Source organism: Microdochium trichocladiopsis (genome assembly GCF_020744255.1).
Source record: "Microdochium trichocladiopsis strain MPI-CAGE-CH-0230 chromosome Unknown B0I36scaffold_11, whole genome shotgun sequence".
Classification (NCBI taxonomy): Eukaryota; Fungi; Ascomycota; class Sordariomycetes; order Xylariales; family Microdochiaceae; genus Microdochium; species Microdochium trichocladiopsis.
Window position 1 is genome coordinate 1,664,654 of NW_025763554.1, and position 27,571 is coordinate 1,692,224.

Sequence of the window (27,571 nt, forward strand, 5' to 3'; positions counted from 1 at the left end):
CCGCGACCTCGATGTCCTGCCGTGCTACGCTGCACCCTGCAGCCGTGCAGTCGAAGACATGGTGTCTCACGCCGCCCGGGTTCCCCCCATCTCGCCGGATGAGGTGTGATGCTCTATGGCTATAAGTATGCCGATCTCCCTCCGCATGTTTCTTCCCTCGAAGGTGGTTCCCTAAGCACATCTCTCCTCGTCCCTTCTCATACTTACCATTTCTGGGCAGCATACAAGACACCGAGAGAGTCTCTTTCCATTCCCCGCTTCACCTTTGTCGACCAACACAGACCGATCACCATGTCTTCGGGTGCAGTCGACGGCGGCCCCATCGTCAAGGGGACGCGGGCCACCGCCAAGCAGGCCTGGAGCGACCTCTTCAAGTGGAAGCACAGAGTAATCATCGAGAATGAGTTTGGCGAGGAGCGTCAGGAGCTCCGCAACCCTGAGAAGCTGCGCAACCCATTCTCGCTGCTTGCCCTGCTCAGTGCCAAGGACTACCTGTACTTCTTCGTCGGCTTCTTCGCCTGGACCGCTGATGCCTTTGACTTCCACGCTCTTTCGATCCAGACTTACAAGCTGTCTCCTTACTACAATGTCAGCAAGACTGAGATCTCTACAGCCATCACCCTGACCCTGCTCCTCCGTTCCGTCGGTGCCGCCGTCTTTGGTCTCCTCGGTGACCGCTTTGGTCGCAAGTGGCCCATGGTTGCCAACATGATCATTCTTGGTACGTGTTTCTGACTCCACTTCATTATTGTCCGCGATGAATACTGACTGGGTTGGCATTACAGGACTCCTCCAGATCGCCACCATCTACAGCACCACCTTCCAACAATTCCTTGCGGTTCGCTCTCTGTTCGGACTCTTCATGGGCGGTGTTTACGGCAACGCCGTCGCCATGGCTCTAGAGAACTGCCAGTAAGTGTTGGAAGACAATTCCTATCCCTGTTGATGACATGTACTAATCGCCTTCACACAGCACCGACGCACGTGGTCTCATGAGCGGTATCATGCAACAGGGCTATTCCTTCGGCTATGTTCTTGCTGCGTGCGCCAATCTTGGTGTCGGTAAGGAAGTCGAAAGCTGGAAGACTGTCTTCTGGATTGCCGCTGGGCTGTCCATTGCGGCTGGTCTGCTCCGCTGCTGCTTCCCCGAATCTCGCCAGTTCCTGGAGGCCAAGAAGTCGGGCGACAAGATCACTGCCAGCGACTTCTGGGCTGAGACCAAGCTCATGCTTGGCAAGGAGTGGCGCATGGTCATCTACTGCATCATTCTTATGACCTGGTTCAACTTCTACTCGCATACCTCGCAGGACAGCTACACCACCTTCATGGTCACCCAGAAGGAGCTCTCCAGCGATGCCGGTACTCGTGCCAGTATCTGGATGAAGACTGGAGCCTGCATTGGTGGCACCATCATTGGCTATCTTTCCCAGTGGGTTGGCCGTCGCCGTGCCATCTGCGGCGCTGCCCTCATGAGCGCGCTCCTTATCCCCGCCTGGATCCTTCCCGAGGGTGAGGCCGCCTTGTCTGCCACTGGCTTCCTGATCCAGTTCTTTGTCCAGGGTGCCTGGGGTGTGATCCCCATCCACCTTAACGAGCTCTCCCCTCCTGCTTACCGGTCTACCTTCCCCGGTCTCACCTACCAGCTTGGCAACATGATCTCGTCCCCGTCGGCGCAGATTGTCAACGCCATTGCTGAGACTCACTTTGTCTCTTCGAAGAGCGGCAAGCTCAAGGAGGCCTACGGCCCGGTCATGGGCATTGCCACCGCCATCATTGCTATCGGCATCATCATCACTGCCGCTCTTGGCCCTGAGAAGCGCGGTCGCTCTTTCGAGCACGGCCCTGCCGGCGCTGCTGTCCACCACCACCACGATGCCGAGAAGGCTGTTGACGCTGGGTCGCTGCACGATGAGAAGGAAAGGCCCATTGAGGTCGAGCAGGTTAACAACGCCACGGAGGCTAAGCCTACCGCTTAGGTGCGAGGCGTGCATGCGGTAGTGTGAAGCGCGCATGGAGCACACGCAAGGGTCACAAGGGTCTAGAACCTGGTGAAAAAAATCCCAGATTCTCCTTGATCCACCTGCAGTGCCAGGGTACCCAAGGACATCAAGTGGTCTGTAGTAGCCTTTTACGAAGAACGAGGAAATGAACAACAACCTTGATTCAAAACGTGTTGAGATGACTTGTGTCCGCCGTAGTGTGTGCAATGAGCGTGGCGTGAAGAGGATCGGCCGAGCTTACAACTAGGCCAAGAATTGGCCTTTGCAATGTCTCGGCATAGCGTGCGAAGCATTGGGGCTGCTCCAAGGCCATGTGCCAAGTACAAGCCAAGACGCAGCCAAGTGCGACAAGAAATGCGGCTCTGCTCAGGCTTCACGCACAAAGGAGAACAGGCGGCGCGGCGCGCGCGCAACACTTTTTGCATTGGGTTTCACGGTACATGAGCTGGGATAGGGATGAACTTTCATATTGAGGGTAGTGCTGGATGCAATAATTAAGCGCGGAGAAAAAGGGAGAGACAGCGAGCAAGCAGGCAAGCAGGCAAGCAAGCAACCCGGATGCGAACAAGTGGATGGCTGGCTGCTGGCCTCAGCAGGCTGCCTCGTGCATGTGGGTTGTGTGGAGATGTCTCTCGTTTTTTTGTCTCTCTGTCCCTCCAGCCATGAGAATGGGCTGGTCCGGACTACGGGTGAGCACGGGGAAGGGTGAGAGAGGAGGGGGCGGCTTCAATTGGGATGAAGCTGCAAGACATCTTTCCGTTTGACACTGCGCTCTTTCTCCCTCCCACGTGCTGCTGCCTTCTTCGTTCTGGTGACTTTCTTGGCGAGTCATGCTGGACTGGGTTTCGTGCCGTTTTTTTTTCTTGGCCATGGCCCATGGAAGATCAGCTAGCTCTGTTTCACTGTCCCAGATGGTTTGATCCATCACGGACTGAACTGTAGTATCCCGGGTATTTCACTTTTTACTTTGACACTCTCTCCAGGCGATACTTACGCAGTGAGCAGCTATTTGCGCAGAGATTAATTTCCTCGCCAGTATCAGTTCGCAGTCTACACTCCCCCAATGTAGGTGGATGTGGCAATAAGCTTAAATGCGCACAGGGGTGTGTCGCAACACTCAGTCGAGTCCAGTCAAAAGCAAACACATCCGCTAACCCTCCGTCGATCCCCTCCTCTGCGACCAATTGACATCTGCCTATTAGGTTTCACGCTGTTTGGTACTTGCCAGCCGGAATGGGATGTAGTAGCGGGATTCTCGAAAAAGGAAAAGCAAGAATGCACATCATCTCCCCTGGGCCCATACATTTGTCCCCCCCGCCGGCCGCATGAGTGAGACCTCGCACATGATTTAGCGCGCGTATTCTAGCGTTGTTTTCTAATCGTAACAGTAGTAGTGCTCCTCGTCTTCCTCGTCTTCTTCTTCTCTCGGTGGAGCTGTGGAGTAAACCGGAACCGAGACCGAGACCCTGTATGTATGTACGTGCTGCTATTGACGCACGGATGGGACTGTCGATCCGGGGGAACTGGTATAAAACGCAGATCAAAGGGTTCCGGTTCGTGCCGATGGGAGGGGATGGCACGACGCACGGGCGCTGCTGTGGGGAGAGATCATCCCCCCGGTTCCATGCGCGCGGGTTGTTCCCCAGCTTGTTTCGTGTTTTATTTTCTGGGGAACTTTGACTCGTGTTGTTAGATGTATCCCATTGGATAGTAGTACGTCCGAAAAGGTACGTAGTTGCGTCTGGCACGAGTAGTAGCTCGGGTGCGGTGGGCCCAATCAACATGGCACTGACAGAGCCCCGTCTAGGTAGGTAGCGCTCCGTCATGATGAAGATGCGCGCTCGTTCAGCATTGGGGAAAACCCTCCCCCCTACGATTCCGCTGTTCCTTGCCTAGTCTGGCCAGCTGAACGACCTAGACGACTGACTCTCTCTCGACGCAAAACGTCTGAGCCCACTACGCGCATCCCCCACAATCCCACCCCCGGATCATGCCCCCCCGACATTTCTACCTGCCCTATTTGACCCGGACCATTTTCGCCTTGTGAGTTGGACATGAGCTATATTGAGACTCTCAAAGGCTCGTCCGGGGATTTCCGCTAGTGCCAGCCAATGTAGCCCGCTACTCCTTGATAATCGGATGATGTTCTGTGTTTCGTTGCCAGTCAACCCGCTTTAGCTGGTTTGAGCGCAGGGGTTTTGTACGGCCCCCCTTTCAGGAAAACATCATCGACAAAGACCAAAAAAGTACGATGGTACTCCGGGATGCTCCGGGATGCCGCGTGTCGCGGGTTGATATGGATCGCTCACCTTTCCTTCCCTTTTGCTTCCCCAAGCCCCGGAGTGAATCCTGGTACGATGTTCCCCGCACTCTCAATGTTGCTTCCTCTCCGGTCCTCCCCGCGGACTCCGCAGACAACAAGGGGGACCAGGGTGGGGGGTGGTTTCGAAGGGGTGGATTTAGGGACGCAGAGAAGAAGGAAGAATAATAGAAGGTGTGTGTAAGAACGAGAACTACGAGCGGAAACAAGGGGAGTGGCTTGGGGAGTTTGCAAACCCGTGTCTTCGCGCTGTTCACGATTACATCTCGCGCGCGCGCGCGTGCGGCGTCTCCGCAGAAGGAAAAGAGCAGCAAACCCCCAGTTTACTCAAAGCAAATCTCGTGAAAGAATCCGACCTTGTTGTTTTAACCCCTTTCTTGCAATGGCCAGGGTCGTGTTGATAACGCACATTGCGACATTCAGCAGCATGTCGATGACAGCTTGCCCTTTCCGCTGAGTCAGAGAAGAGGCTGGCGCCACGAGCTCTTATTACCAGTCTGATCAGATGCCACGGTTCCTGTCAGTCAGTCAGTCAGTCAGTCAGTCAGTCTGTCTGTCTGTCTGTCTGTCTGTCTGTCTGTCTGTCTCCTGGTCTGCCAGCGAGGAGAGTGGCTGGTTGAAGTAGCACATAGAACAGGGGTGCTCCAGGAAAGAAATATGATGTAGAAGCGCGGTGCCGTTGGCTGTCTATTGAGGGTGGGCCCTTTTCCAGCCTCGGGCTGTGAGCCATCACTTGAGCTGGCATGTCAAGGCAGATGCTGTTTAGTGGCTGATCGGATGAGTGCCCAGTTGGAATAGCTCTGGACATGAGATGAGACACTTTGTGAGGGACAAAATATGGTGTGGTAGTGAAGTTCACGATGAAGGGCGAGATTCCGTAATTCTCGGCCAACAAGTGGGTTTGGCGTTCTGTTTTCCATTGTCAGAATCCTACTGCAACAATTGCACATGATGAAGAGCATCCCTGGAGTGTTAATCAGTATACAAGTCCTGGTTGAGCAGGAGCTACTCTCACGCATCCGTCATATGTCACTTCCCTGTCTTGACCGTAGAACTATCATGAATCATTAGAAAGTTATTCATTATCTAGATGCCTCTCGGAATTCCCAGCAACGACCCTATGGGAAGTGTAAATCCAGCGCGTCAAAGTCCCTGATGACCAGACCGGTTCCCTCCGCATCGCTGCTGCCCTCACTGCGTAGCGGTGCTCTGTTGCGCCGGTCCTGGGTCCCCACATTCTGCGTGTCGCCGCTTCGTTGCCTCGCGTCTTGGGCTGCGAGTGCTGAGCGAGGGGAAAGACCGCCCTCCCTCCGCTCATCCCAGTCTTGATTTATGGCGGGCGACCTAGAATTTCCCCGGAAGCTTTGATCCCGAATGGGCCATGAAGTCTCCTCCTGCTCTGCGAGTCTCCATATTGACGCTTCGTTGGGTGGGGCCTTCCGCGCTCTAGAGTTTTCTCTTGGCCGTTGGCCCTGTCGGGAATGACTTCGGGATGATGGAGCCGCAGACTGAAGGCTGTACATCGAGCTGACCGCTGGAACTCCAGTATGCAGGCCGAGGTAGGCTCCACCACTGTCTGAGGATCGCACACTCCGAGTACCTGGAGTTTGAAAGCCGGCTTGACTTGACCGGCTGCCAACAGAAGGAGGCGGATGGGGGAATGCCTTGGTCGGCAAGCCTTGGGGAAAATCATCCGAGTCATACTCATCTCCACTGTCTTTCCATCCTAAGGGGACCGTCCAACAATATGACCTTTCGTGGGTGGCCTCAGCTGTTGACATTGTGGCACCCTTCCACGGAGGGATCTTGGTGCCCTTCAGGCGCGGGGACAAAAGGTATGACACACCCTCTTTATATCTCACGTTTGGAGAATCCACAGAGACACTGGCCAGGGTTTGCAGGATGGCGTATAGAAGCACCCAACGGCCACGACGAGCCGTCGACGGATCTACTATGCCAACGAGGTCGGACTTTTCGAAGCGGACAAAGGAGTCCACGAGGTCAGACTGGATGTAGTCCGAACCCAACATGTCGATGTTTGTAGCCTCTGTGTATGCGAGTTGCACGCGGCGCTCGAGGCCCCGATCTTCAGCACTTTTAGCCTGTGCCTTATCCCATTTGAACCGAGACTGCGCGCCTGATCCCTGCACTGGCGAAATCGAGTCGGGGATGAGAGGGAATGGATGCGGAATGTGGGGATACCGCATGCGATTGTCGTACTCAATTAGCAGATCCGTCATCGCCAGTTCAGGCGTGTCGGGCTCAAAGACCTTGGTGTTGTCTTTTGAGACCATCATCCATTTGCGCGTGCTGCGGGTCTCCGACTCATCCCACAGGATCTGCCGATCAACCAAGTAGTCGTACAGAGCCCCGAAGTCCTTTTGCAGCTTTTGCACGAGATTGCGGTCGAGCCACACATCCTCACCCTCACGAGCGCGACTTGGCTTGCTCGGCGGTGGCCACGTGCCGTAAGCCTGAGTGTAATGCTCTAGAAAGAAGAGTCGGAGACGATCAGCGGATGCTTGAGCTGAATTATCGGAAGAGGGCGTGGAAGATGGCCAGTTGATGTCGAACGCAAAGTCAGCCAGCCGATCCTCTGCAGTCTGGACGCGTAGCTGCATCTCCAGGTACGCCCTGTCCAGTAGGGCACGCGATAGGGGGGACACAGCCTTGAAGTCGGCACAGCGATCGGCGAAGGGATACATCCCCACGCCGTGAACGAATGCCTCACGCCAGCCTTCCTCCCAGCGAACGTTGGCATTCTCGGACCACGCGAGTAAAGAAATGGAGATTTCGGGGTCATTACGAGCGTCATCCAGCTCGCGCGCAGAGATGTAGTTTAGCATCGTGCCGACATTATCTGCGTCCGACGGCATGTAGGCATCTAAGCGTGCGAGCAGATCTGTCAAGGCTTGGCATAATGACGTGCCAACTAGAGACGCGTGGTAAAGCAATGCGAAGACGTTGCGTGTCGTGAGCGCGTGCCTGTGTGCATCCGTCTTTGAAAGTCCTTGTGGCGTCGGGAAGAACATGTGATAGGAAATCTGAGCATCCGCGTCCACCGAGCTTAAGTCTTCGGACGCAGGCGGTGTGATCCGTCGGGACCGTCCCGGCTGTTGACTATGCAGCATCGGCGGCGCACCGACTGGCGATGGCGGGAAGTACATGGTAGCGTCGTCGTCCTCTTGCAATCCTTCACGGAGGAGAGTGATCAGCACGCGTGATTCCGTCGCCTCGATGATGTGGGACGAAAGCCTGAAAGACGCGTTCGGCCGTGGCATCTGGCCTTTCGATCCAAAGTAGACGAGAACGTCCCCGTTAGGATCCCACAGCTCTGGGTCTTTCCTAAGCTTGTTCCACTTCTGAACCGGTCTTCCGCCACCAAGCCAGCGTTTCACGGGTGGCGCGTTGGCTACCGGAGGCAGAGGAGGCAGTTTCGCGGACGGTGGGGGTGATACCATTTGCTGGAGCGAGGGATTCCACTGCAGATCCACGCCCGGAGTTTCGGGAAGCGGTGGTGTCTCGTTGGCTTCATAAGGGCTGGTTTCCCCAAAGGTACGATGTGTTGCTGCGGATGGCGCGCGGATTTCAAGCTCCTCGGCTGCTTTCTTCTTTCTGCCACCAAAAGAGAATGCCTTTGTGAGGTTCTTGCGGACTTCCTCACTCTTCTTGTCCACCGTGCTCCGGAACCCAGACTTTTCGATACCAGACACATCTTCTGTCCTCTGCACGGGCTTTCTCGGCCGGGAAAATGCGTATTCGTCCACGTGGTCGTAGTGCCTTCCGTCTCTGCCGTTGTCGCCAGCGTCGTATTCATGGCTGCTGTGGCTGAGGCTGCTCAGATTGGCTGCGTCCAGTCGGAGCGAGGGCTCAGATGCGCGAGCAGCGTCGGAGAATTTGAGCAGCCTCCCATTTGTGGGCGGATATGCCGGAGCTTGAGGTCTGTTCTCTCTGGTGTAGCTATCATCGTCCTGAGTCGAACTTGGCCGACTGCGTACTGACCCGGCCCGGCCCCGCGATGCTCCCGTAGATTTCTTGGGCTCGGTGATCTTCTTGCGCACAATGGCGCTGCGACCCGACATGATGGCGTCTTGACCGTCTTGTGTGGTTGCCGTCTCAGCAAATAGGTAGGCTGGTGGCACTCGGGTACAAAGCCGATTGCGAAGCTGGAGGCGACCGTGATCAGGGCTTGCTGACGAGGCTCGACAATGATGGAAGCTCTGGTATAGTGTGCGCTTTGGGGGGGTACACGAAGACTATGAAGTCAATGATTACGCCAGAGGCAGCTTGTTCGAGCACACCAGAGAGGCCGTGGCTGGCTTATCCGCATTGGGGAGATGAGCAAATCAGATATGGTCTGGGAGGGTCAAGGCGGTCTCTTGGTGATATCTGTCCCTCGCGTCGTTGCTGCCGTAGGTCGTGGGAAAAAAATTACAATCGGGTATTAAGAGGGGACGAGGTCCTGGTCAAGTTGGGAAGGTCGGCCGAGACGGGACACGGACTGCAATGGCGCAGCAGCGACGGTGAGACAGACAGGCGAGGTCGTGCCCCGCATCACCCGCCAAGATCTCACGGCATTCGAAGCTGGCGAGGTTTACGGTTGGAGACGGTTCTGCAGGGCGCACGGGTACGAAGCGTGATGTCGACACCAGGATGGGAGAACCAACCTTATGCAGGAGTAGCGCCTTGTGCCGGGGTCCGGAGCGAGCCGGGGCAGGTGGCATGGCAGAGACAGGCAGGCAGGCATGCGGGCAGGCAGGCAGATTCCATCCATGGCGGCTCGGGTACAACAGCAACAGACTGAGTTTCGATGGTCGAAGGCACAGCCAACCGCAGTGGTTGTGGAGGGTGGTTGTGCAGCACAGGTGGAGGAGGTGCGCGCTCAGGGCGCGGTCGTCATGGGTCGACCCTGGGCGGGCAGTCTGGGCTGGGCTGGAAAGGGCTTATCAGTCAGCCAGCCAGCCAATCAGGGCGGCCTGTGGAGGTCGCAGCGCCGGGGAAGGCACGACCGTTGACAACGGCGGCAGAGGCGGGACGCTTTGACTGCCTCAGGACAGTAGCATCGGATGCCACCGAACGGTCTCGACGAGGAACTTGCCGGCCTTCCAAGGTTCTTTCCTCACAGCGACCTTCCAACAACAACAACGACAACAACAGCAATCCTCGAGCCCCGTTCACCAGCTGGCTGCCCGGAGCAGTGGGGTCGGCCGCCCTGGCAGAGGATCCTTGTCCGAGGCCCAGGTTCCTGAATGCCGAGATGCCTCTGATTGGAAGATAAGGCGACTCTCCGGCATCAGCCAGAAACGTAAGTCGAATGCTTCTTCTGCAGTCAGAAAGGCCGATGGCCCGACCTTGCCAGATTGCTTTTGCGGCCTGGCCTTGGCTCTGCCGCCGTGAGTGCAGGGTGCCTCATCTCGTTTGATCAGTCATTTCGGCCTGCTCAGTCCTCCGTCCATACTGCATGCATGCACACACCAGCAGCCACCCGCGGGCGACAGACGCGCCCACAAGGAGGCCGTTGCGACTAATGTTCGGCTAACGTACAAGTTATTTGACACGCATATTGTCTCCCACATGAAATATTACGAAACTATAGCCCTCATGCAGAACATCGCTTCCAAGCAAGGTACCAGCAAACGCGAGCCGCAGCAACAATCCTTCTGCGGCCCCTGTGCCACGTGAAACCCCTTGTTGGACATCTGGGGGATGCTCACACCGGTCCTGCCACCCTGTCCGCCAGATTCTCCTCAGGGATTTGCCCCGAATGGAGCCAGGGGTCTCAGGTACGTGGGTTTTTCGATGCAGGGCGATGTTGACCCCATGCAGGGCTGATTCGATGCGAGTCGTGATAAGGGGTTCTCCAGCTTCGACGTCTTCTTCTCCCCACAACAATCTCGCCGATCATGTTCGCAAGGAGGGCTTTTTATAGCCCCAGCTTGCGCGACCTGATGAATGATTATTATTTCGCACGCTCGTCAGCTACATGCCCCCTGGATGGAGAACCCTCCAGCGCAATGCACATGCGGAGGGTTGTTGTTCCATCTGTAGTGTCGCATTATAGGCGTCTCCCCACGGACGTTTCCGTTCATCCAGGTTTATCCAGTTTCCTGCCCTCTCGACACAGACTCATCACAGCTCAATATCACACCCTTGCTCGGCTATTAACCACTAGTCCCTGACAAAGCCACTCCTTACAGCTCCGCCCTGCTCCGGATGCCGGAACTCGCCTCTTGCCTAAGTGGACCCGACTTAGCTTCGGATCACGGCGCCGGTTCCGTGGATTGCCATGCTCAACCTTGGAACCCATGTCACACTACCACAAGCTGGAGCAGGCTGAATGGTGGAGCCACCACACCAGCATGAACCACAATTTGGACGATTTCCTCCCATCGCCTGCTATCCTCATAGGGGACTTACCGGAGAACATCAAACCCAACCAAATCAGGCGCATAGGATTGATTGGCGTTGCCAGGATACCCAAACTCCACCGTGTTACCAGCACCTTCGACGAACCCGTCGACCTCAACCATCAGCTTGCCCGTGTCGAACCAGTTGTTGCCTGACAAGGGAAATGCCCAGGACTTCGCATCGCCGCCATTGACGCGAATTGTGAGGTCGCGCACGTTGGTGCCCCACGTCCATGACTCAGAAAAGTGATACTCGTAGTTGATGTAGTCGACCGACAGTAGGACCTTGCCGGTGCGGGGGCTCGTGACTGAGCTCCAGGTCGCCGTTGAGCTGATGTCAATGTACCCAATCTTCTCGCTGCCAGGGAGGCACTGGTCATTACCGCATTTGGTGCTTACAGCCGTGCCCGTCAGCACTGCCTGCGCCGCACTGTAGTGCCCGACTGATGTCGGCACCGGGGTCTCGATAATATTCGACAGCACAAACAGTTGCATGCCGTGCACGGGCAAGGTCGCGGCAAGCAAGCCCGACGAGGAGCCAGACGCGTCGCTCCACACCTCGTGCCAGTCTGCACTCGCGACGCCCACGAGCGTCAGATCAATCGAAACGGTCTGAGCTTCGGCACCCCAGTTCGGCACGGCCACGACCTTCTGACCTCCCGACAAGGGACCCGCCCAGATGTCCCAGCTCAACGGGCTCGCGTGGCGGATGACCAGGTCGGCAGCCACACCTAAGGGGTCCTGATTGATGGCGATGGCCTGCTTGTCGGACATGATTGCCAGCGAGTCGGCGGGGATGTCGTCCTTGTCCATGATGCCGCCAATGATGAGCGGGGACTTGAGCGCCGCCCACATGCCAAAGTGCAGGCGCTCCTCGTCAGGATTGAGAGCGTTGAGACCAACACTGCGTGCGTAAGGATCACGTCAGCACCACTAATTTTGAGAGCCACCCTTGCCCGGCTTGCGAGAGACAGCTGGTGTAATTATCCGGCAATTGAATGGCAATTAGACGGCAACTGATATCGGCACAAAGAAGCACGTACATGAGCATGTCCAGATCGGCAAAGGCGCCCGGCTGGCTGGAAGGGCTGTGCGCCACGGCCTGGTTAACGATGCGCGGGATGCTCTTCCACGCATTGTAGATGTCGTTGCTCATGCGCCAGCTGTTGGCAATAGGAACAGACCTAGTTCTCGACAGAAAGCATGTCAGTCAACCATCCTTGGACTTGGTGTGTCTATTACACCCAAAGCTTCCATGAAAACACGTCCACGCGCGAACTTCCCGGGGACAACGAAAAAGGATGCTGGCGACCACATCAGCGAGACAAGAACCGAGCTTACCACTCTGGAACATTCTGCCCTATCCCCCACTGGCACAGGAAGTACTGTATATCCCGATCTGTCTTGGCCAGCTCGTCGGCCATGACCTGAAACCGACGTGGAGACTGAGACTCAGCGGATGACGAGTCGACCATGACCGTCCGCGAGGTCGAGTAGCAGTTGTCGTATCTGTGCGCGACGTTAGCGACGTAATCAATCCCCGCCAGCTTCAAGTGCCGAAATCGGTTCACCGGAAGTTGTGATGCTGTTGCTGAACGACTTCCTCATTTGGGTCGTATGCAGATGGGAAGAGAGCCCAGATGGGCAGAGTTTCACTTACTTGAGCGTGTCGCCGCCCCAATCGGCGAAAGACTGAGCATCGACGGCTTCGTATCCTGCGATTCATGAAATATTCAGCGTGAGTTTTTCATGCAGACTCAAACAGAGCTTCAGTGAAGGCCGACGTCTTTGTCCGTACACGCGTAGCCACCGAACCTGGCCCTCATCAGACCTCCACGATGCCCGAGCCAAATGACTGCGATATCGCACAAAGGTCCAGCCACATGACCAGGAGAGCACGTGAAGCTTACCAAGAGAAGCAGGAATAGCCTCCGACCCGCACTGCAAGTACCCAGCTCCCGAGTACAAGCCAAACTTCATACCCAGGCCATGCACAAACTCGCCCAGCGCCTCGGGTCCGCTGGGAAACAGCGTCTCGTTCCACACCAGCTTTCCCGTCTGCGGATCCCGGGCGTCCGCGGGCCAGCCGCAGTCCACGGTGACGATGTCGTAACCCAGGTCGTAGAAGCCCAGGTCCTTGAGGCCCTGGGCGTTGAGCTTGATGATGGCTTCCGTGGGGGTGCAGGAGTAGGCATTGTACGAGTTCCAGCCCATCGGTGGCGTGGGGGCTTTGTGGAGGCGTGCGGTGACGAGGACGCGCGAGGCTGAGGAGAGAAGGAGCGCTGTGGCTATGCTTAGGGCCTTGAAAGGACTGAGGGTATTGCTGTTGGTGGTGTAGAGCGCCATGGTGGTTGCTGACGTTACACGTTCTCCTGATCTCTCCACTGGTGGTCGACTAGATTTTCTCCAAAATCGCCTGAGCTAAGAAGACCTGCAACGAAGGCTGTAAGTTGTCCACCAAATTGGTCCTTCTCAAACGACGAGCTGGGAGCAGCAAAACGGCACAAGAAAATAGATCAAAGCAATATCCACTCAACTATCAGAAAATACGGATGCCAACCGTCGAGAGCTCTTATATGCCAAAGAGGCACAGAAATCTCAATGACTGGAGCAGGTCCTGGTGTCTAGCCACCCACAAACGTCACAAGTCAGTCGAATCGCACGTGCTGATCCACAAGCTTAAACTCCCCCATCCAACCACCCCCTTGACGGAAGAGGAAGTACAGAGAAACGCTCGAATGACGATGGAAACAAGAAATCCGGGATCGACATTCTCGGCCCATTGGGGCCAGCGAGCGAGGAATGTAACAGCGCGGGTAACGCGCGCGCGCACACACAGGGTGCGGGCGGATGTAACCCACCAAACAGACTAGGCTTCGGCAGTTCTGTGCTCAAGCTCTCCCTCCAATTGGGCTTGAGGTCGTCTTCCCTTTTCCCCTGGAAAAGGATGGTTATTTGTCGACGACACACACGCAAGTCCTTGTCAGCCCTTCCTGTGCTTTACTCACCGCTGGCAGATCCGAAATCTAGCTTCTTGGATGCAACGAAAATAGTGCTAATAAAAGGGGTGGAAGAGCCCAGAGCAGAGTTTCGCAACGGTCGCGGTTTTTTTTCGGACAGCATAGAAGGAGTAAAATAACGACCATGGAAAAAGATCGGGCGATCCGCTCGAGAATTGCATCTTTGTTGTCCGACAACGAGCCCTCCCCGGGTTCAAGTCAGGCCCACCTCCGCCTCCGCCCTCCCCTCCGACTCCGGCAATACCCCATCCTCCTCCCTTCCCCGCAGAACGCACTCTTGCCCGACTCTTTGTATCCCCTCGCCGCGATTGGCCCGCATAATGCGACCAAACACCGCCAATGGACGGACTCACATAAATATACCCGGGAAAACCCCACTCCTTTATGCCTAAATTCCAAGTGCACTGCAGTGTGACACCGCGAGCGGCACAGCAAATCGGCTAGCACCCATGGTGACGGGGAAGCCTGCTGGTTCGAAGTGAAAAACGTGCTTGGGGTTTTTACCCCGGAGTAACGTACGTAGATCGGCGACCGGGGGGTTTCTCAACGACGCTGTCTCAAAGTGATCTTCATGTGGCCCGTGTCGTATCCCCCGCGCGCCAAGCCGAGGAGGGTCAGTGGCACGAGGAAAAAGCGAAGCACCAGGGCTGGTACTAGATACTTACGTACGTATCAAGCCACAGGTGTCGACCTCGTGATGCTGTGATAAGTTGCTATCGTCATGGGTCGAATTGAAAAACGAGCTAGTCACAATCGACGTACCGACCATCGACATCGTCCAGTCGCTGAAGATAGTCCGGCCGTTTCACCATTCTGTCCAAGCCTACAGGGGTCATTACTTGATCTACAATATCTTCCCAAAGTGGGCTTTCCGTTCGGGTGAAGAGTATGCCGAGTTTGTTGCAACTCTGCATTCGTTGATTAGAGGTTAAGCATGACTGCCTGAGAAAATAAAAACGCCTCCTTAAATTACATTGTTCAATACCGTCTGATTGTAAACTCCCGAAACTCCTTTTGGAATGAATGAATGCCTGTAATCGCCTCGACCTGCCGGCGAATAATATGTGCTGATAAGCGCTAAAATGTGTGCTGTGAATGATTTCGCTGATGCTTTGAAAGATGTTTCGCTTCTCTACAGTGACCACAGTGCGCTCCGGCGCTTGCCCAGGGGGTACACAACAAGGTTGGCCAACGAAAGGCCAACGGACAGGCCAATTGAGATCTGAATCATGTTCGCAGCAAGACTGAAGACCTGGAAATGGAATGTTAGATGAAGCTGGCGCACGTATGGGAGGAGCAATCATCACTTACAATGGTATTCAGCTGTGAGTCGTTTGACTGGGAACGGTATTGTCAGTATCAGCCTGGAAATGCAGACAATGGCGCCAATGTACTTACATTGTTCGGATCGCTGTCGTTCAATGCAGTCGCAGTCTGCAGCCCGGCCGTGATCGCGCCACTGGTCGCCAGTCCGCCGGGGACTTGCACGAATACCGCTGGTAACAGTACTGTGGCTGCAACGCCATGCGCGAAACGGCTGTAAGCGTTCGCCAAGAGTCCCACAGTAAACGCACCCAGCGCATACGCGATCGGCAGACTCTCCGCAAATTTCTTGCTTGTATAGAAGTTCACCACATAACCGACTGTTCCCACAAGCACCATTAGAGGCATCTGTTTGAGCTTGGCGTTGTTAATGAAGGTGGCAAACAGGATGAAAAGCGGCACAAAGAGAAAGCCCCAGTATTGGTTCGCTGGATTGCGGCACGTAGAATCCAAATTCGCGTGCGGGTCCACGTAGCCGTAGAGGGTGGCGCCAACCGTTATGCCATAGCCTAGAAACAACGAATAGATGATGGCGTAGACTATGCGGATTGAGCCGGGCACGATCGCCTTCGATTGCAGCTCGAGAGCCGAGTTAAGGACAAGCACACCGGGCAGAATCAAGGCAATCGAACTCTGCGTCATTGCCGAGAAGCAGAATAGCCCACCATCTGCAATGCTCCCGAGTCCTCGTGCTGCAAAAGCGAAGACTGTGGTTGCAAGCACCTCAAAGACGACGGCAAAAGTCCTTGACTTGGGCACGACCCACACTTGACCGAAGCCAAGGAGAGTTCCGAGTACAAAAATGACCGGTATGTCGATGAATCTCGAACTGAAGGACACAGAGATGCAAGCACTGGCCAGCCCATACATGATGATGCGGAGCCAGGCAGGCCATTCCACGGGTGCCGAGACCAGATGCTCGAGCCGCTCGAGAGCCTCGTCCAGCGCAATGACATCGTGGAGAACTTCCTTGTAGATCTCGTGGGTGGCCTTGAGTTTGGCCAGGTTGACGCCCTGTACCTCTCGCACAATCTTCATCCTGGTCGTGTGGGTGAGGTTGTCGTCGAACGAAATGATCATGCAGTCCGGCACGTACAGGTACTGACTGTCAACCTCGAGCCACCTCGCTGTCGTCCTCAAATGCTCTTCGAGTCGGTGCCCAGGTGCTCCAAAAAGTAACAGGGCCCGACACATCTTCGTGATATAGCGCTGCCGCTGAAGAATATCGGCGATCTGCATCTGGATCTTGTGTTCGTCTCCCTCACGAATCTCAGCGCTCGACATGATACGTCCGCTTGTTGTCCTCTTGTGTCCTGGTCGCCTGCGCAGCGCCTTCGGCTCAGGTAACGAGTTTTTCGTCTCGTGCGGGTTGGCCAACTTCCTCGAAGCCCCTACAAGCATTGACAGTGTCTCCTGGGATCCCTTGTCCGGGTCGTTGTACCATTTCCGCCGTGTCGGCGTCGTGGCGCCTGACGAGTCTGCGGTACCAATCTTTGTCGAAGAACTATCATTGATGTTGGAGCTGTCGCTAGGGTTGCGGTACGACTTGAGGAGCTGGTAAAAGACACCACCCCGAGGGTTCCGGGGGCTGTCTCTCTCGGAGCTACTCACAGAGTCGGTCTGTGAAAGAGGACGCGATCGGGTGTTCTCGTACTCTGCCGCTGTTCGTCGCTGATGAGCTCCCCACAACCGCGCAGCCATTTTCGACTCCGACTTGTGCCGTGACTCGTCATCCTGTCTGGTCCTGGCCTTCTCCTGATCGCTGTCCTCCGGGGTGTTCTCCCAGTGATCCTTCTCGTCCAGCTCGTGGTCGTCAGAAGAATGCCGTGCCGCGGTGGCGGCTTCTTGTGCCCTGCGGGCGGCATCTTCGGCGGACTTTGCCTTTGCGGGGGACATTGGCATGTCCGGGCCCGGATCGAGAACTGAGTTGTATGAGCTTGGGTTCCTCGACAGGGCGGGCCGAGGCGTCCTTGGTGGCAACAGCTCGGCAGCGCGGTCCTTTGCCTTGGCCTTGGGGACAGACATTACTGGACTTTGAGCTGCGGAGCTGTTGAAGCGCACACGAGGCTTTGACGGCCGGTCGCTACTGCTCGAACCCGGCCGCTCCGCTGGCTGTGGAGGCGCGAGGCCATGAGGCTGAGCTGTCGGGCAGTCGCTGGTGGCAGGGCCGGCCTGGCCAGCTTCGTTCGATATGTCCTCAAGTGGAAGTTCATGTTGAGGGCTCTCTGGCGCCGACATGTCAAGCTGGTTTTATGGTGGCAGTTGACGGTCATGCAAGGTGGATCAGGGTCTGTAAGTCGACGTCCCCGTTGGGGGAGGATCCTGTGGGTGACAGCAAAACAGGATCTCTGTCTGGTGAGGCTGTGGGATGCGTCTACAGGAGAGAAAAGACTGGAGCAAGTAGTGTGTTTGTAGTCGACCTGATATGTATGGGTGGATAATTAGATGTGCGATGGCGACCAATAAGTGGTGGGCTGGCGTGACAAGAGGCCCAAGGGGTATCTGGAGATTGAGATCAGAGCTGTGCAATCTCTAAGCAGTGCTCGCGAGATCGCCGTCTCGTTTGGTCTGGTCTGGTGTTGTCAATGTGCGGTTGCTTGGGAAAGGAGCTTGAGCGAGGAGTCTGTCGGCAGGTTGCACCTTCCTCGAGCCCGCCTGATGAGGTCAGGCCGGGGCACGCAGGGTCTTTGAGGGCCGTCGGTAGTTTCGACATCGTGACTCCATTCCAGCTATTTTGAGGCGCCAAGTGGAGCCCACGATCCGGGTGCTGCGAGCTGGCACGGAGAAGGTTCCAGGGGCAGCATTGCGTGGAAGAGCGAGCCATGCCGTCCACTTGTGGTCACGATATTTACGTAAAAGCGGTGCCAGCCCGCCGGACACGAAGAGAGCATGCCACGGCACAGGCGCCCAGGGGCTCTGTGCCAGGTGCAGGTGACGAATCGATACGCGGCTCCGTGCCTGGGCAGTCTCGGCTCACACAGCACGACACGCAGGGAGCCGAGCCCGGTGGCCGCGTTGGCGATGGGCATGAGAATTTTCCTGACTGAGGCGACTGCAGTGGGGATGCCCGCTGAACATGTTTTCCGCCCGCCAGCGCTGCCCAAGTGCTCTGCCCAGGTGGTCGCCGCAGCGGAGTCCCGGGCCACGGACCCACCCGGCGCGTGCCCGCCCGGCACAGTGCTCTCCCCTTCCTCCCAGTGCTTCCATCTCACGCTCAGCCCACCCAACTGCCGGCTCGCCCAGGCGCTCTGCCCTCCCCGCCGCGACGGAGCCCGTGGAGAAGACACGGGCGCGAATGGCATGTCTGGAATAGGGGCCTGCGGTCTAGACATGCGACGATCAAACTTGTGTTCGAGTCTCGACGGCTCCGCCACGTCAGTCTCCGTTTGGCCATCATCATGTGCGCACCATGCCGTGGCACGATGGCGATGGCCCAGAGAGGGACACCGTCCGTATGACTGAGATACCGCTGTGATTTCTGCGTGGCATGGCAGAGGTCAAAAACCGACTGTGGCTGACGTCATTGGCGTAACGTTCCGCGAGGCACTTAAGCCGCTGCCAAAGTCAGGGGTCTGCCGCTTCCCGTGCCTGATTTAGGGCCAGTGCTGGGCGAGGTGGCGCCCAAGATGAAAAAAAAAAAGTCCCATCTTGTCAGGCAGGGCCCTGGCTGACGACTGATTACATACTACTACTTTTTTTTGGGCACCGTCTGGCCAGGTAGTGTCCAACTGCGGCTGAGTAAGGTGGGCTTTGAGCAAACCATCGTTCACGACAACCCCAGACTCCATACAGCTGGCTTCATTCGACCTTGCCCACGCGAAACATTCTTCTACTAGCCCTCTCCACGGTTTCATGAGAGTACCACTACTATACACTACTTTGTCACGCCAAACATGCATATTTCCAGCCTTGTGCATACTCTGTGAAGCCATGGCTTCGCCTCGGTTGTTTCCCCGATGGTACGACTCAGTCTCGGGCTGGGCTTCGGCGTATCATGAACGAGGTCTGGCCATCCTTGACCCAACGTAGCCTTGGTGTAGTAAAAGCTCCCGCGGAGCACAAGCATCTTGGCTGTCTGAAGGGCGCAATGCCCTATGCCGTGTAAGGCGGTGCTTCAGGCACAAAGCAGTTGTGATCACGACGAACAAGTGCCCCACCTGTGCTGGCCCCTGGGAGCTCGAGTCCACCTAAGGTACGCTAACTTCATGTACGTAAGCATAGCGTACGCTTACTTGAGCGCTGCTCAAGAAGTGGGCTTCCTTACGTACGCTAAAATACTGTGACGAATCACCGCATTGTCATTCTCGACCTTGACAGTGACACAGGCAATCAGATGGCGAGACCTGACCGCAAACAAGCCCGGGCATCATACCACCTCGACTTGTACTGCCATGTTCCAGGTTGCAGCAATCAGGTCTTGCGGCGACAGGCACCGCATTCCAAGCTGCCTCCACTTCCAGAATATCAAAGGCTGCCAATGCACCCAGCAGCCACCAAAGCATGCAGCCAAGATCCGGAGTCCGCGGCACCACGCTCGGTGCTCAAAGCGTGGCAACTAGGCGCACTCGCTCTCGGCTGTGAACCCGTCGGCCGCCCCAGCCAAGCCAAGCCGCACCCAAATGTGTTAATATTTCCTGAAAAGCACTGGCTCAATGACTGCGCCGTCTTACGACTGTGACTCAAGCCAATCCTTTACGATGCAGCTGCTGCCGCTTGGCATACCTCTATTATTGCCGGCGCCTATACGAGAACCCTGTTGCAGTTGGCCCGTGTCGTTCGGGTATACGGCTTATTCCAGCACAATGATCCTAAAATCATCCGTTTGTCATGCAAGGATCGTCCGAAACTTTGCTATCGTATATATAGCACTGGCCCCTGGAGATGGATAGGCTATTGTTGTTCATCCGTTCTTAAGGAGTACACCGGCCCTCCCTCCCCACACCCATCACAAAGTCTCAACTGGAACTACACAAACAATGTCCGCAATGGCAACGATGACAATGGCACCTCCGCCGAGCACCAGTCTTCCGCACAAGCATGAGGACCTTGATGTGGTCACAAGCGGTGGGAAAGGTGCGCGCGCATCGAGTCTAGGTGATGCCCACAGCCGGAGCGCTCTGCTGACCCCATGCCAGAACGCGTCGAAAGGGCCGTCGAGGTCCTGACGCCAGAGTTTTACGACGATGCGGTCTTCAAGTACCTGCTGTGCCACCTCACCAATGAGAAGGAGCGGAACAAGCTCCTGCATGGGCTTATGCGGGTGCTGGTCAAGGTCGCGGTGCTCGAGCATGGCGCCGTGCTCGAGGTCAGCAACTGGGGCGCTGCCGCGGTTCTTTGTCCTCCAGGGACAAAGTTGGACAGCCCTGTGTCGCTCGTGCGGGCAAAGGCAGTTCCTTTCATGCTTAAGATCGGCGCGAAGAATATTCCCGTAAGTGGGCATTGAGAAGACTGCGAATACCACGCCATCCTTCACCGCCATCGGCAGCTAGTTGCTTACGGCATCTTTCACAGAGATTATTCACCCAACCTGAAGCGGCGGAAAAATTCAAGCAGACTGTCCTCACACGGGAGGAGAAGAAGCGAGTGTGGTACTGCTTCATCATTGCGACCGCGAGCGATCGGCGGAGGCAAGGCCTGGCAAGTAAGCTCCTGCAGGAGATGCAGCGTCTTGCCGTGGCCGACGGCAACCGATGCCTGTGGCTCGAGGCCTCGAGTGCGGCGGCCAGAAAGACGTACGAAAAACAAGGATTCGTAGCGGTAGGGGAGATGAAGTTTGGACAAGGGCTGGTCGACGGGAAGGGCGACTTGGACAAGCACGGCGAGGGTGTTGTCTCCTGGCCGATGGTGTGGAGACCACCGAAAGTGGCACTGTCGGCTTGAGATGGTGTAGTAGTGAGGACAACACTTACACATTTGGCAATCGAGACGCCATGTTTAGTCTTTCTGTACCGTACAAGTCTGGGTTATTTGCATTTCTTGTTGCAACAGGGTCGAGTCTGATCTGGTCCTTTCTCTCGGGCTGGATGGGTTCTTGTTCAAGTGATGCAAGGCTCCAGGGGAACGTCGCCATCAGGCTGGCACTCCACCATTCAGCACCCTGCATATCTTTTATTTATATATCCTTGATAAACCAGTCGTCTCCCCAACAACCACCCACCGACCAGATGTCCACATCTGGATCCACAGCTCGGTTAGCTCAGTTGGTTAGAGCGTCGTACTAATATCTCGCCTGGGGCGACATATAAAGTAATGCGAAGGTCATGAGTTCAACCCTCATACTGAGCATGTTCTTTTTGCTATTGCTGCCTCTTCGTCTGTTCGTGATGCTATCATGGTGTTGCGTGGTGACCTTTTTGGTGTTTTCGCGGTGATGCTGTGTGTGGTTGCATGGTGGGGGGCACGTCTGGTGATGTTGCCATTATGCTGTTTGGGCGTATCGGTGGTTGCAAGTGGCCGGGTTGTGCCTGCCATCGGCCAAAAGTCTCTGCAGGCGCGTCCAATATTTGTCGTTAGGCGATACTGGCGCTGGTTTTGTGTTGCTTTACTTTGTTCTGCTCGAGATTAGTATTTCAGCGTGATCTGGTCAGTCAATCTCACGTTTTAATGTCAGGGAAACCGTTTCGTGCGATCCTCGTACTTGGCATCAAATCCTGAAGCCTCCGCGTGACGCACCCTTCCTGAACAGGGAGGTGCACCGCACCAGATTTGAGAAGGAGGCAGATAACCACCACTACGAGCAATAATCAGGCTGTCGAATCAACACACGGCATGGCTGGGTCACGTACCCGATGCATGCTTCGCCTCTTTGGCGCGGACTGACAGGCTTGGCTTCCCCGCTCGAGATAGCTCACGCACAGCAAGCGTCGTTCACGCAACAATAGTCGCGACGGAGTCGTGAACCGAAGACACTAACATACATAACCCTTCCCCAACGCCATCATTTCAAGGCGCTTGGGACGATGGAGCTGTCTGTAGCAGAACCAATCGACGCAAACGGCGGGCCCTCTTCAGTTCAGACCCAGCCTGATGGTTCTCTTGCCAAGATAGTGATCGAGCCAACCCCGAGGAATCAAAGCTTGTACAACGAAGTGCGAACACAGCATGAATTCAAGCGTCGTCCAGTGCACGTGGCACCACCACTTTGTGCGTCGTCCCATTTATGATCGGTGTGCACAAAGCGTCGACCAGATTTCAAAGCTACGGGAATGGACGTTTCTTACTGACGAAAGAGAGAATCGCAGCGAAGTACGGTACCCTCCGCCTCGCGCCAGCTAGTAGCACTAATGACTCGGCCCCATTCGTTTCCCAGGAGGGAGGACACCAGCGCAAGGGCCGGAGAAGACGCTCTTTGCAATGGGAGAAGCGCTTAACTGCCGCTGTCTTGAGAAGGTTTGACATAGCCTGTCAATTACACAGGAAGAAGAAAATCATGGTAATTGTGACATCTCTCACTCCAGTCATGATGGTCCGCAGTTTGCTGACTCTTGGCGAAGTGTTCATGTTACGACTTATCCTTGCTCGAGGAGGCGTGGCTCCAGAAACAAGTCGCCGCCCCTTCCTCCATGACCAATGATCATACTCCACGCCAGGACCATTATGACGGGGGTGACTCACATCCTGCTGGCCTGGTTTCGCTGATGCCGTTCGGGCATGAGGACGAGCATGATCGTTCAACACATGTTGACCGCATCAATACTCAACCTGATTTTGGTTACGGAAGCGATCTAGCATGGCCCTATGGAGAGCCGCGCCATCAGAAGCACCAAAGCCATGATTCGCGAAATAATAACCTTTCGCCACTGGCAGAGGATATCATTTCTGGACCTTATAGCGAAATGGACACTGATTCACAGGACAGCAGTGAGCTCTACTCGGTCAATACTGATGTCCTCACCCAGTATTCCGATGCGGGGAGCTTGCTCGCACGTGAGGACTCCTACTCCGCAGCTTTCGCATGCAAATTACGGGACGACATAAAAAGCCATCTGCAGGATCCGAACGACTTGCTGAGGGCGTCCAGTAAAATCTCCAGTCTGCTTCAGAGCTTTTCCTTGGAGTTATCTCGGTGTGACAGTCGACAGCTCCTCCGTGACTTGACTTTCCAAATCCACAAGAACAGAAGGTACGCCAACTCCGGTCGAAAGTGAGGTGAGAGCTGAAACATAACATCGTACAGCATCATTGTTGAGCAGGTCTGTGATCTCAACAGTGGCACCAAGAATATGCCTTCAAACATTTTTGAAAACAATGATGATGAACACAATGAGAGCGACGACAGTAGTCCGCACCGGCTAAAAGCTCCAACCCGACGGAGCAGACAAGCCATTCTCGATTGGGTTCATCAACAAGACGACTCGGTAGGCGACCCCCTTGAGCTGCCAGAGACGGAAGATGCGATGGATCATTCGGAATTTGCTCGTTATGGCGATATTGTGGATGGAAGCCCCGCCTATCAATGGTTACTCTCAACCATCCGTCTCGTCTCTTCTTTATGGGCCCCAGAAACCGATATTTTCACAGAAATCCGCACTGCCGTTGCGGAAGTGTTAGTACCTGCCAGAATCAGCAGATACAGACAGGTACAAGCATTTTCAGCCGCTATTGACATTCATTGGGACCCCACGAAATTCTTCCATGGCCAGGAATACGACCAGCTTCCGTTCGAAGTATTCAAGAAAGTCATCGTATTCACGGGGGGCCAAGTGAACGCGCAAGCAACGACGTGCGAAGAATACCTGTGTTCAGTCTGGCCGTGCACGGCACCAATCATGCTAAGATGTCTCGAGGCACTCCTGAGAGACGACCATTGTTATATACAGCTCGGCCATGGTATGCCATTAACTGAGCTTTGAGATACTGCCTTCGGTCCATAACTGACCGCTGCAGATGTCCTGTTCTCTGGCTCAGATGTCCATATGTTCGGGGGCACTGATTGTGTGTCCGCCGTGATCCGTGGTTCCGCCATTCTTATCGGAGAACTTTGTGAGCAGTTGGCCTGGCTTGGGGCCACGTTCCGAGAATGCCATCCTCACGGCAACCTGTCTTTCTGCACTCCTTTCATAGATTCACTTCGCAAAATGGCAAATGGGTACCTCTTCTGCACGATACGCTTCCGCAGGCAGAGCATTACGCAGACTGATCAGTCCTTGAGAGGTACTTGTTGGCATATTCTCTGCGGCAGCCGATGTATCGTTCGAGGGTTTCCGATACCAGCCCGAGCACCAGATCAATGCGGACTCGAGATCTCCGTAGGACTCATGGCTGCTCTCAGTCAAGCGCGGTACCTCAATAATTTCCGCTCGACTCTCACGATCAAAGGCTTCTCAACCCTCATATATCCTTCGTATCTCCAAGGAAATGTTATTGGATGGCACTTGGAACACAACAAGGATGGTAGCCACATGTCATTCAGCCGTGGTGTCAAGGTCGATCGTATTGACATAAGCACCCATGAAGCTGGAACCTGTCGCCATATACTGGGTTGGTGCTCAGATTCGATTATTCTTGCAGGTCAGTATTCCGTTCTACGCTGCCATCATTCGTACCGTTACTCACAGTGACCACGGTAATAGGAACTTCCGTGGCCTCGTACAACATTGAGCACTCAGGACTACCCTTAGTGGTTGATGGATGTTCTCTAAAAGGCGCAGAGATGCGGAGGGGTATCCTTGTGGCCTCAGTCAGGGCTTTCATGCTTGGCAACCAAGACATCTCGAAACGCCTCACAAGGGACAGCTTCACCACCAACATGAAGTGGCTGGAGACGCAAAAGGTTGTTTTATGGGACGAGGGCGATAAGAGGGGCTGGATGGTCAATGGACCGAGCGCGTTACTCCATATTCTCCGTGCATACATTCGTCACATGGAAACCGGGGCCTATCAGTCAATCTTATTGCTGCGCAACGAGGATATTATCGAGTGCGGCGAAAACTACTCAGCTCGGATGGCGATCCAGACACTTTTGGAACCGCAAAATCGGCGTAAGAAGCTATTCGTCGATGACGAGGAGACATTGCAAGACAAGATCGAATATTTCTACAATGTTCTCGACCAGCTCATTGGCTATCAAGAGCACAGAGCTGGCACAGACTCGAAGTTGCGCCCACAACAACGGAGAGACTTGCTTGAAGGATGGGATCTCGAAAGCTTCGCAGCTTCCGCGGACCCAATCAAACCTCGCATCGCCACAATACCTGTGATTGGGCGGAGCTGGGTCGACTTTGTCAATGCAATGCGAGCGCCGATATTGTTTGGAAGAGGCTTTGGTGATATCATTCAGCAGTCTCCAGCCTGTGATGCTGCAACTACATGGAGCCGTGTTCCTATTGATAGCTACTATCTCACCGCGCTATACAGCGATCTCCCTAGGTGCGAGATGGTTTTAAACAGGACTTACCAATGGATGCTACAATTTGGCGAGAATGCCATTTGGCATGGGCCTGGGCTGGGGCCAATTGTGGAAGGTCACGGGGCCTCACGAAGACTGGACGCATCTGCCCTGGTGCAAGTCCTGCTGCCCAAAGGCGCCTCTGACGAACATCGTGTGACCGAGGTCCCGAAAATAGCGACGCACCGTCAGCTAGCTCTAATTTTCGGGCACAACCCATCTTTCAGCTGGTCCTGGGGAGAATCGGGGCCTCCAGTCAGGGGCGAGGTGTCCAGGCCGCCTAAATCAGCCGCCCAACGAGTCGTCTCTCCAGACAGCGGCTTCTGGTCAGGGTCTTCTGCCTCAACCAGTCAATCGGTGCCGCCACCGCCGCAGCAATGGATCCCTGAGATTGCCATACTGTGCGCGCTTCCTCTGGAGCTTAAAGCTGTGAGGGCTCTGTTCGAGAACAGCCATCACTACGACGGACCAACCATCGAAGGCGACAGTAATTCGTATGTTTCTGGACGTTTTGGAGGATACAACGTGGTAGCCAGTAGCATCGGGTATGGCAGGTCTCAAGCGTCCAGCGGCTTCGCGAACGTCATGCGAAGCTTTAGACATCTTCAATTTTGTCTCCTCGTTGGTATCGGTGGCGGTATTCCCTCCGCAACCAATGACGTCCGTCTCGGCGATGTCGTGGTCGGAACTCCCTCTGGCTACAAACCTGGGGTTGTGCAGTATGATGCAGGTAAGGCCTTTGAAGGCTACGTCGAGGCGTCCCAGCTCTATCCCGTACAACCGCCGCGAGAGCTTCTGTCAGCCATTAGTCGGCTCCGATCAGCGCCCTCTCCGCCAAAGGAGCCTCTAGAAGTTGACATACAACATATTGTGCGTGCCAACCCCTCGAGCTGCCATCCGGGACTAGCACGAGACATCCTCTATGAGGCAGAGCCGTCACAAACACCGGGCCGTACAAGTGCCTGCGCCGAGAAGTCATGCCACTGTCGCGCTCTGCCTCGCGCCGCACGACCGTCGACCACTCCCGTCGTGCACTACGGCGTGATCGCGTCGGGCGGCTACGTCGTCAAGAGCGCGGCCCTGCGCGACGACTTTGCCAGGAGGTTCGGCGCGCTGTGCGTCGAGATGGAGGCCGCAGCTCTCGTTGACGTGCAGAAGCCCTGCCTGGTGATCCGGGGCATCTGCGACTACGCCGACGCGCACAAGAATGACGCGTGGCAGGAGTATGCGGCGGCATCGGCGGCGGCCTACGCAAAGTACCTGTTGGAACAGTCGAGGATGGGGGCGGGGAGTAGTGCGCGGGTAGCCACGAGGACGACGAGGAGGGATTCGGCAGATGCGGTAGCGACGGCTCGTGCTGGGAAGAGGCCCTGTTTGGATTGGGAGTCATGATATGATTGGGCTTTTGGCAGTTTACTTACCTACCTAGATCTTTCGGAAAGTAGAGACTTAGTATACAACCCATCGAATCGTCTGCGCAAAATGCAAATTTCTTCGTTGTGTCCACTCACGAGCGCCTGGGCGGAATCTCCTGTACCCAGCATCTCCTCAGCCTCCGCGCCTTTGAGCCTTTGCGGCCGTCAGTGCCACCTCACGCGGGGGGTTGGAGTCTAAGAACTAAGACGGTGCAGGTTCTCTCTTTTGAAGGTCTTCAAATGTCGCTTTTGTATTAATTCCGTTTGTCGTAATGCATATATTTGTCCTACAAATCCTCTACTTGCTGGGAAAGGACTCCGTGCTTTTCCCATAAGCGATAAAGTACGACGCCTTTGAAAGAAAGGGCCAGACCTTCCACTTCTGCATGGGGCTTACTGTGGAAACTATCACCCTCCCAGGATTTCCCAAAACGCAAGCGCTGGCCTGGATACAAATCGTTACGGGAAGAGGTCCGGGAGAGAATGGGTGGGCGGGGCCACAACCAGACCACCAGAAACCATGGCACGAGCAAAAGAGATCATAGACAAGTGAAAAGTGCAAAGTCACCTAGTTTGTGTTTGAACCTGCGTGGAGGCCGGCCGACTGACCGGCCGACACCTGCCTTGTTCTTCATCATCATCCCGGGGCGCCAATGACCTTCGAGGACCATTGCGGACACTGGGTGCCCTGCAGGCCAG

At 55.5% G+C, this 27,571-nt stretch overlaps 7 protein-coding genes and 1 non-coding gene across 8 annotated transcripts; 5 read left to right on the plus strand and 3 right to left on the minus strand.

Annotated features, from left to right (window-relative positions):
- Window positions 1-291: 291 nt before the first annotated feature.
- On the plus strand, window positions 292-1,976 carry B0I36DRAFT_253231 (carboxylic acid transport protein; the record flags this gene model as incomplete). Its single annotated transcript, XM_046150742.1, has 3 exons — window positions 292-721; window positions 786-912; window positions 974-1,976. The coding sequence occupies 3 exons, from the start codon at window positions 292-294 to the stop codon at window positions 1,974-1,976; spliced, it is 1,560 nt and encodes a 519-aa protein (XP_046006766.1).
- Window positions 1,977-5,296: 3,320 nt separating this feature from the next.
- On the minus strand, window positions 5,297-8,402 carry B0I36DRAFT_377677 (uncharacterized protein; the record flags this gene model as incomplete). The annotated part of the gene is given in 4 exon segments (XM_046160583.1): window positions 5,297-5,374; window position 5,438; window positions 5,740-6,167; window positions 6,183-8,402. 4 exon segments carry the CDS (start codon window positions 8,400-8,402, stop codon window positions 5,297-5,299), a joined length of 2,727 nt encoding a protein of 908 aa, XP_046006767.1.
- A 2,214-nt stretch (window positions 8,403-10,616) lies between these two features.
- On the minus strand, window positions 10,617-13,200 carry B0I36DRAFT_39930 (glycoside hydrolase superfamily). Its single transcript, XM_046161640.1, has 5 exons — window positions 12,638-13,200; window positions 12,388-12,442; window positions 12,069-12,236; window positions 11,771-11,911; window positions 10,617-11,631 (listed from the first exon to the last, which is right to left on the minus strand). Exons 1-5 carry the CDS (start codon window positions 13,071-13,073, stop codon window positions 10,734-10,736), a joined length of 1,698 nt encoding a protein of 565 aa, XP_046006768.1. The 5' UTR covers window positions 13,074-13,200; the 3' UTR covers window positions 10,617-10,733.
- A 1,679-nt stretch (window positions 13,201-14,879) lies between these two features.
- Window positions 14,880-16,771, minus strand: B0I36DRAFT_253065 (uncharacterized protein; the record flags this gene model as incomplete). Its single annotated transcript, XM_046150731.1, has 3 exons — window positions 14,880-14,999; window positions 15,059-15,085; window positions 15,146-16,771. The coding sequence occupies 3 exons, from the start codon at window positions 16,769-16,771 to the stop codon at window positions 14,880-14,882; spliced, it is 1,773 nt and encodes a 590-aa protein (XP_046006769.1).
- A 3,427-nt stretch (window positions 16,772-20,198) lies between these two features.
- Window positions 20,199-20,950, plus strand: B0I36DRAFT_354777 (uncharacterized protein; the record flags this gene model as incomplete). Its single annotated transcript, XM_046157344.1, has 2 exons — window positions 20,199-20,498; window positions 20,582-20,950. The coding sequence occupies 2 exons, from the start codon at window positions 20,199-20,201 to the stop codon at window positions 20,948-20,950; spliced, it is 669 nt and encodes a 222-aa protein (XP_046006770.1).
- Window positions 20,951-21,226: 276 nt separating this feature from the next.
- Window positions 21,227-21,697, plus strand: B0I36DRAFT_336100 (uncharacterized protein). The gene has a single exon (XM_046155571.1). It carries the CDS (start codon window positions 21,402-21,404, stop codon window positions 21,633-21,635), a length of 234 nt encoding a protein of 77 aa, XP_046006771.1. The 5' UTR covers window positions 21,227-21,401; the 3' UTR covers window positions 21,636-21,697.
- B0I36DRAFT_t180 lies at window positions 21,256-21,355 on the plus strand. Its single transcript has one exon. It is a non-coding gene; the product is annotated as a tRNA-Ile (tRNA).
- A 308-nt stretch (window positions 21,698-22,005) lies between the features above and the next one.
- On the plus strand, window positions 22,006-26,935 carry B0I36DRAFT_277100 (uncharacterized protein). Its single transcript, XM_046151408.1, has 6 exons — window positions 22,006-22,213; window positions 22,312-22,502; window positions 22,564-23,192; window positions 23,247-23,899; window positions 23,957-24,580; window positions 24,643-26,935. Exons 1-6 carry the CDS (start codon window positions 22,030-22,032, stop codon window positions 26,847-26,849), a joined length of 4,488 nt encoding a protein of 1,495 aa, XP_046006772.1. The 5' UTR covers window positions 22,006-22,029; the 3' UTR covers window positions 26,850-26,935.
- The last annotated feature ends 636 nt before the right edge of the window (window positions 26,936-27,571 follow it).

What these genes read in the sequence shown, in the direction of transcription:
- B0I36DRAFT_39930 (XM_046161640.1), bottom strand. Translation starts at nt 13,073, where the DNA reads ATGGCGCTCTACACCACCAACAGCAATACCCTCAGTCCTTTCAAGGCC. An exon ending in TGGGGCGGCGACACGCTCAA is followed by an intron (nt 12,237 to 12,387) that starts GTAAGTGAAACT and finishes CGTCGCGCACAG; the next exon opens with ATACGACAACTGCTACTCGA. An exon ending in GGGCAGAATGTTCCAGAGTG is followed by an intron (nt 11,912 to 12,068) that starts GTAAGCTCGGTT and finishes GTCGAGAACTAG; the next exon opens with GTCTGTTCCTATTGCCAACA.
- B0I36DRAFT_336100 (XM_046155571.1), top strand. Translation starts at nt 21,402, where the DNA reads ATGGTGTTGCGTGGTGACCTTTTTGGTGTTTTCGCGGTGATGCTGTGT.
- B0I36DRAFT_277100 (XM_046151408.1), top strand. Translation starts at nt 22,030, where the DNA reads ATGGAGCTGTCTGTAGCAGAACCAATCGACGCAAACGGCGGGCCCTCT. An exon ending in GCACGTGGCACCACCACTTT is followed by an intron (nt 22,214 to 22,311) that starts GTGCGTCGTCCC and finishes AGAGAATCGCAG; the next exon opens with CGAAGTACGGTACCCTCCGC. An exon ending in AGATTCGATTATTCTTGCAG is followed by an intron (nt 24,581 to 24,642) that starts GTCAGTATTCCG and finishes CCACGGTAATAG; the next exon opens with GAACTTCCGTGGCCTCGTAC.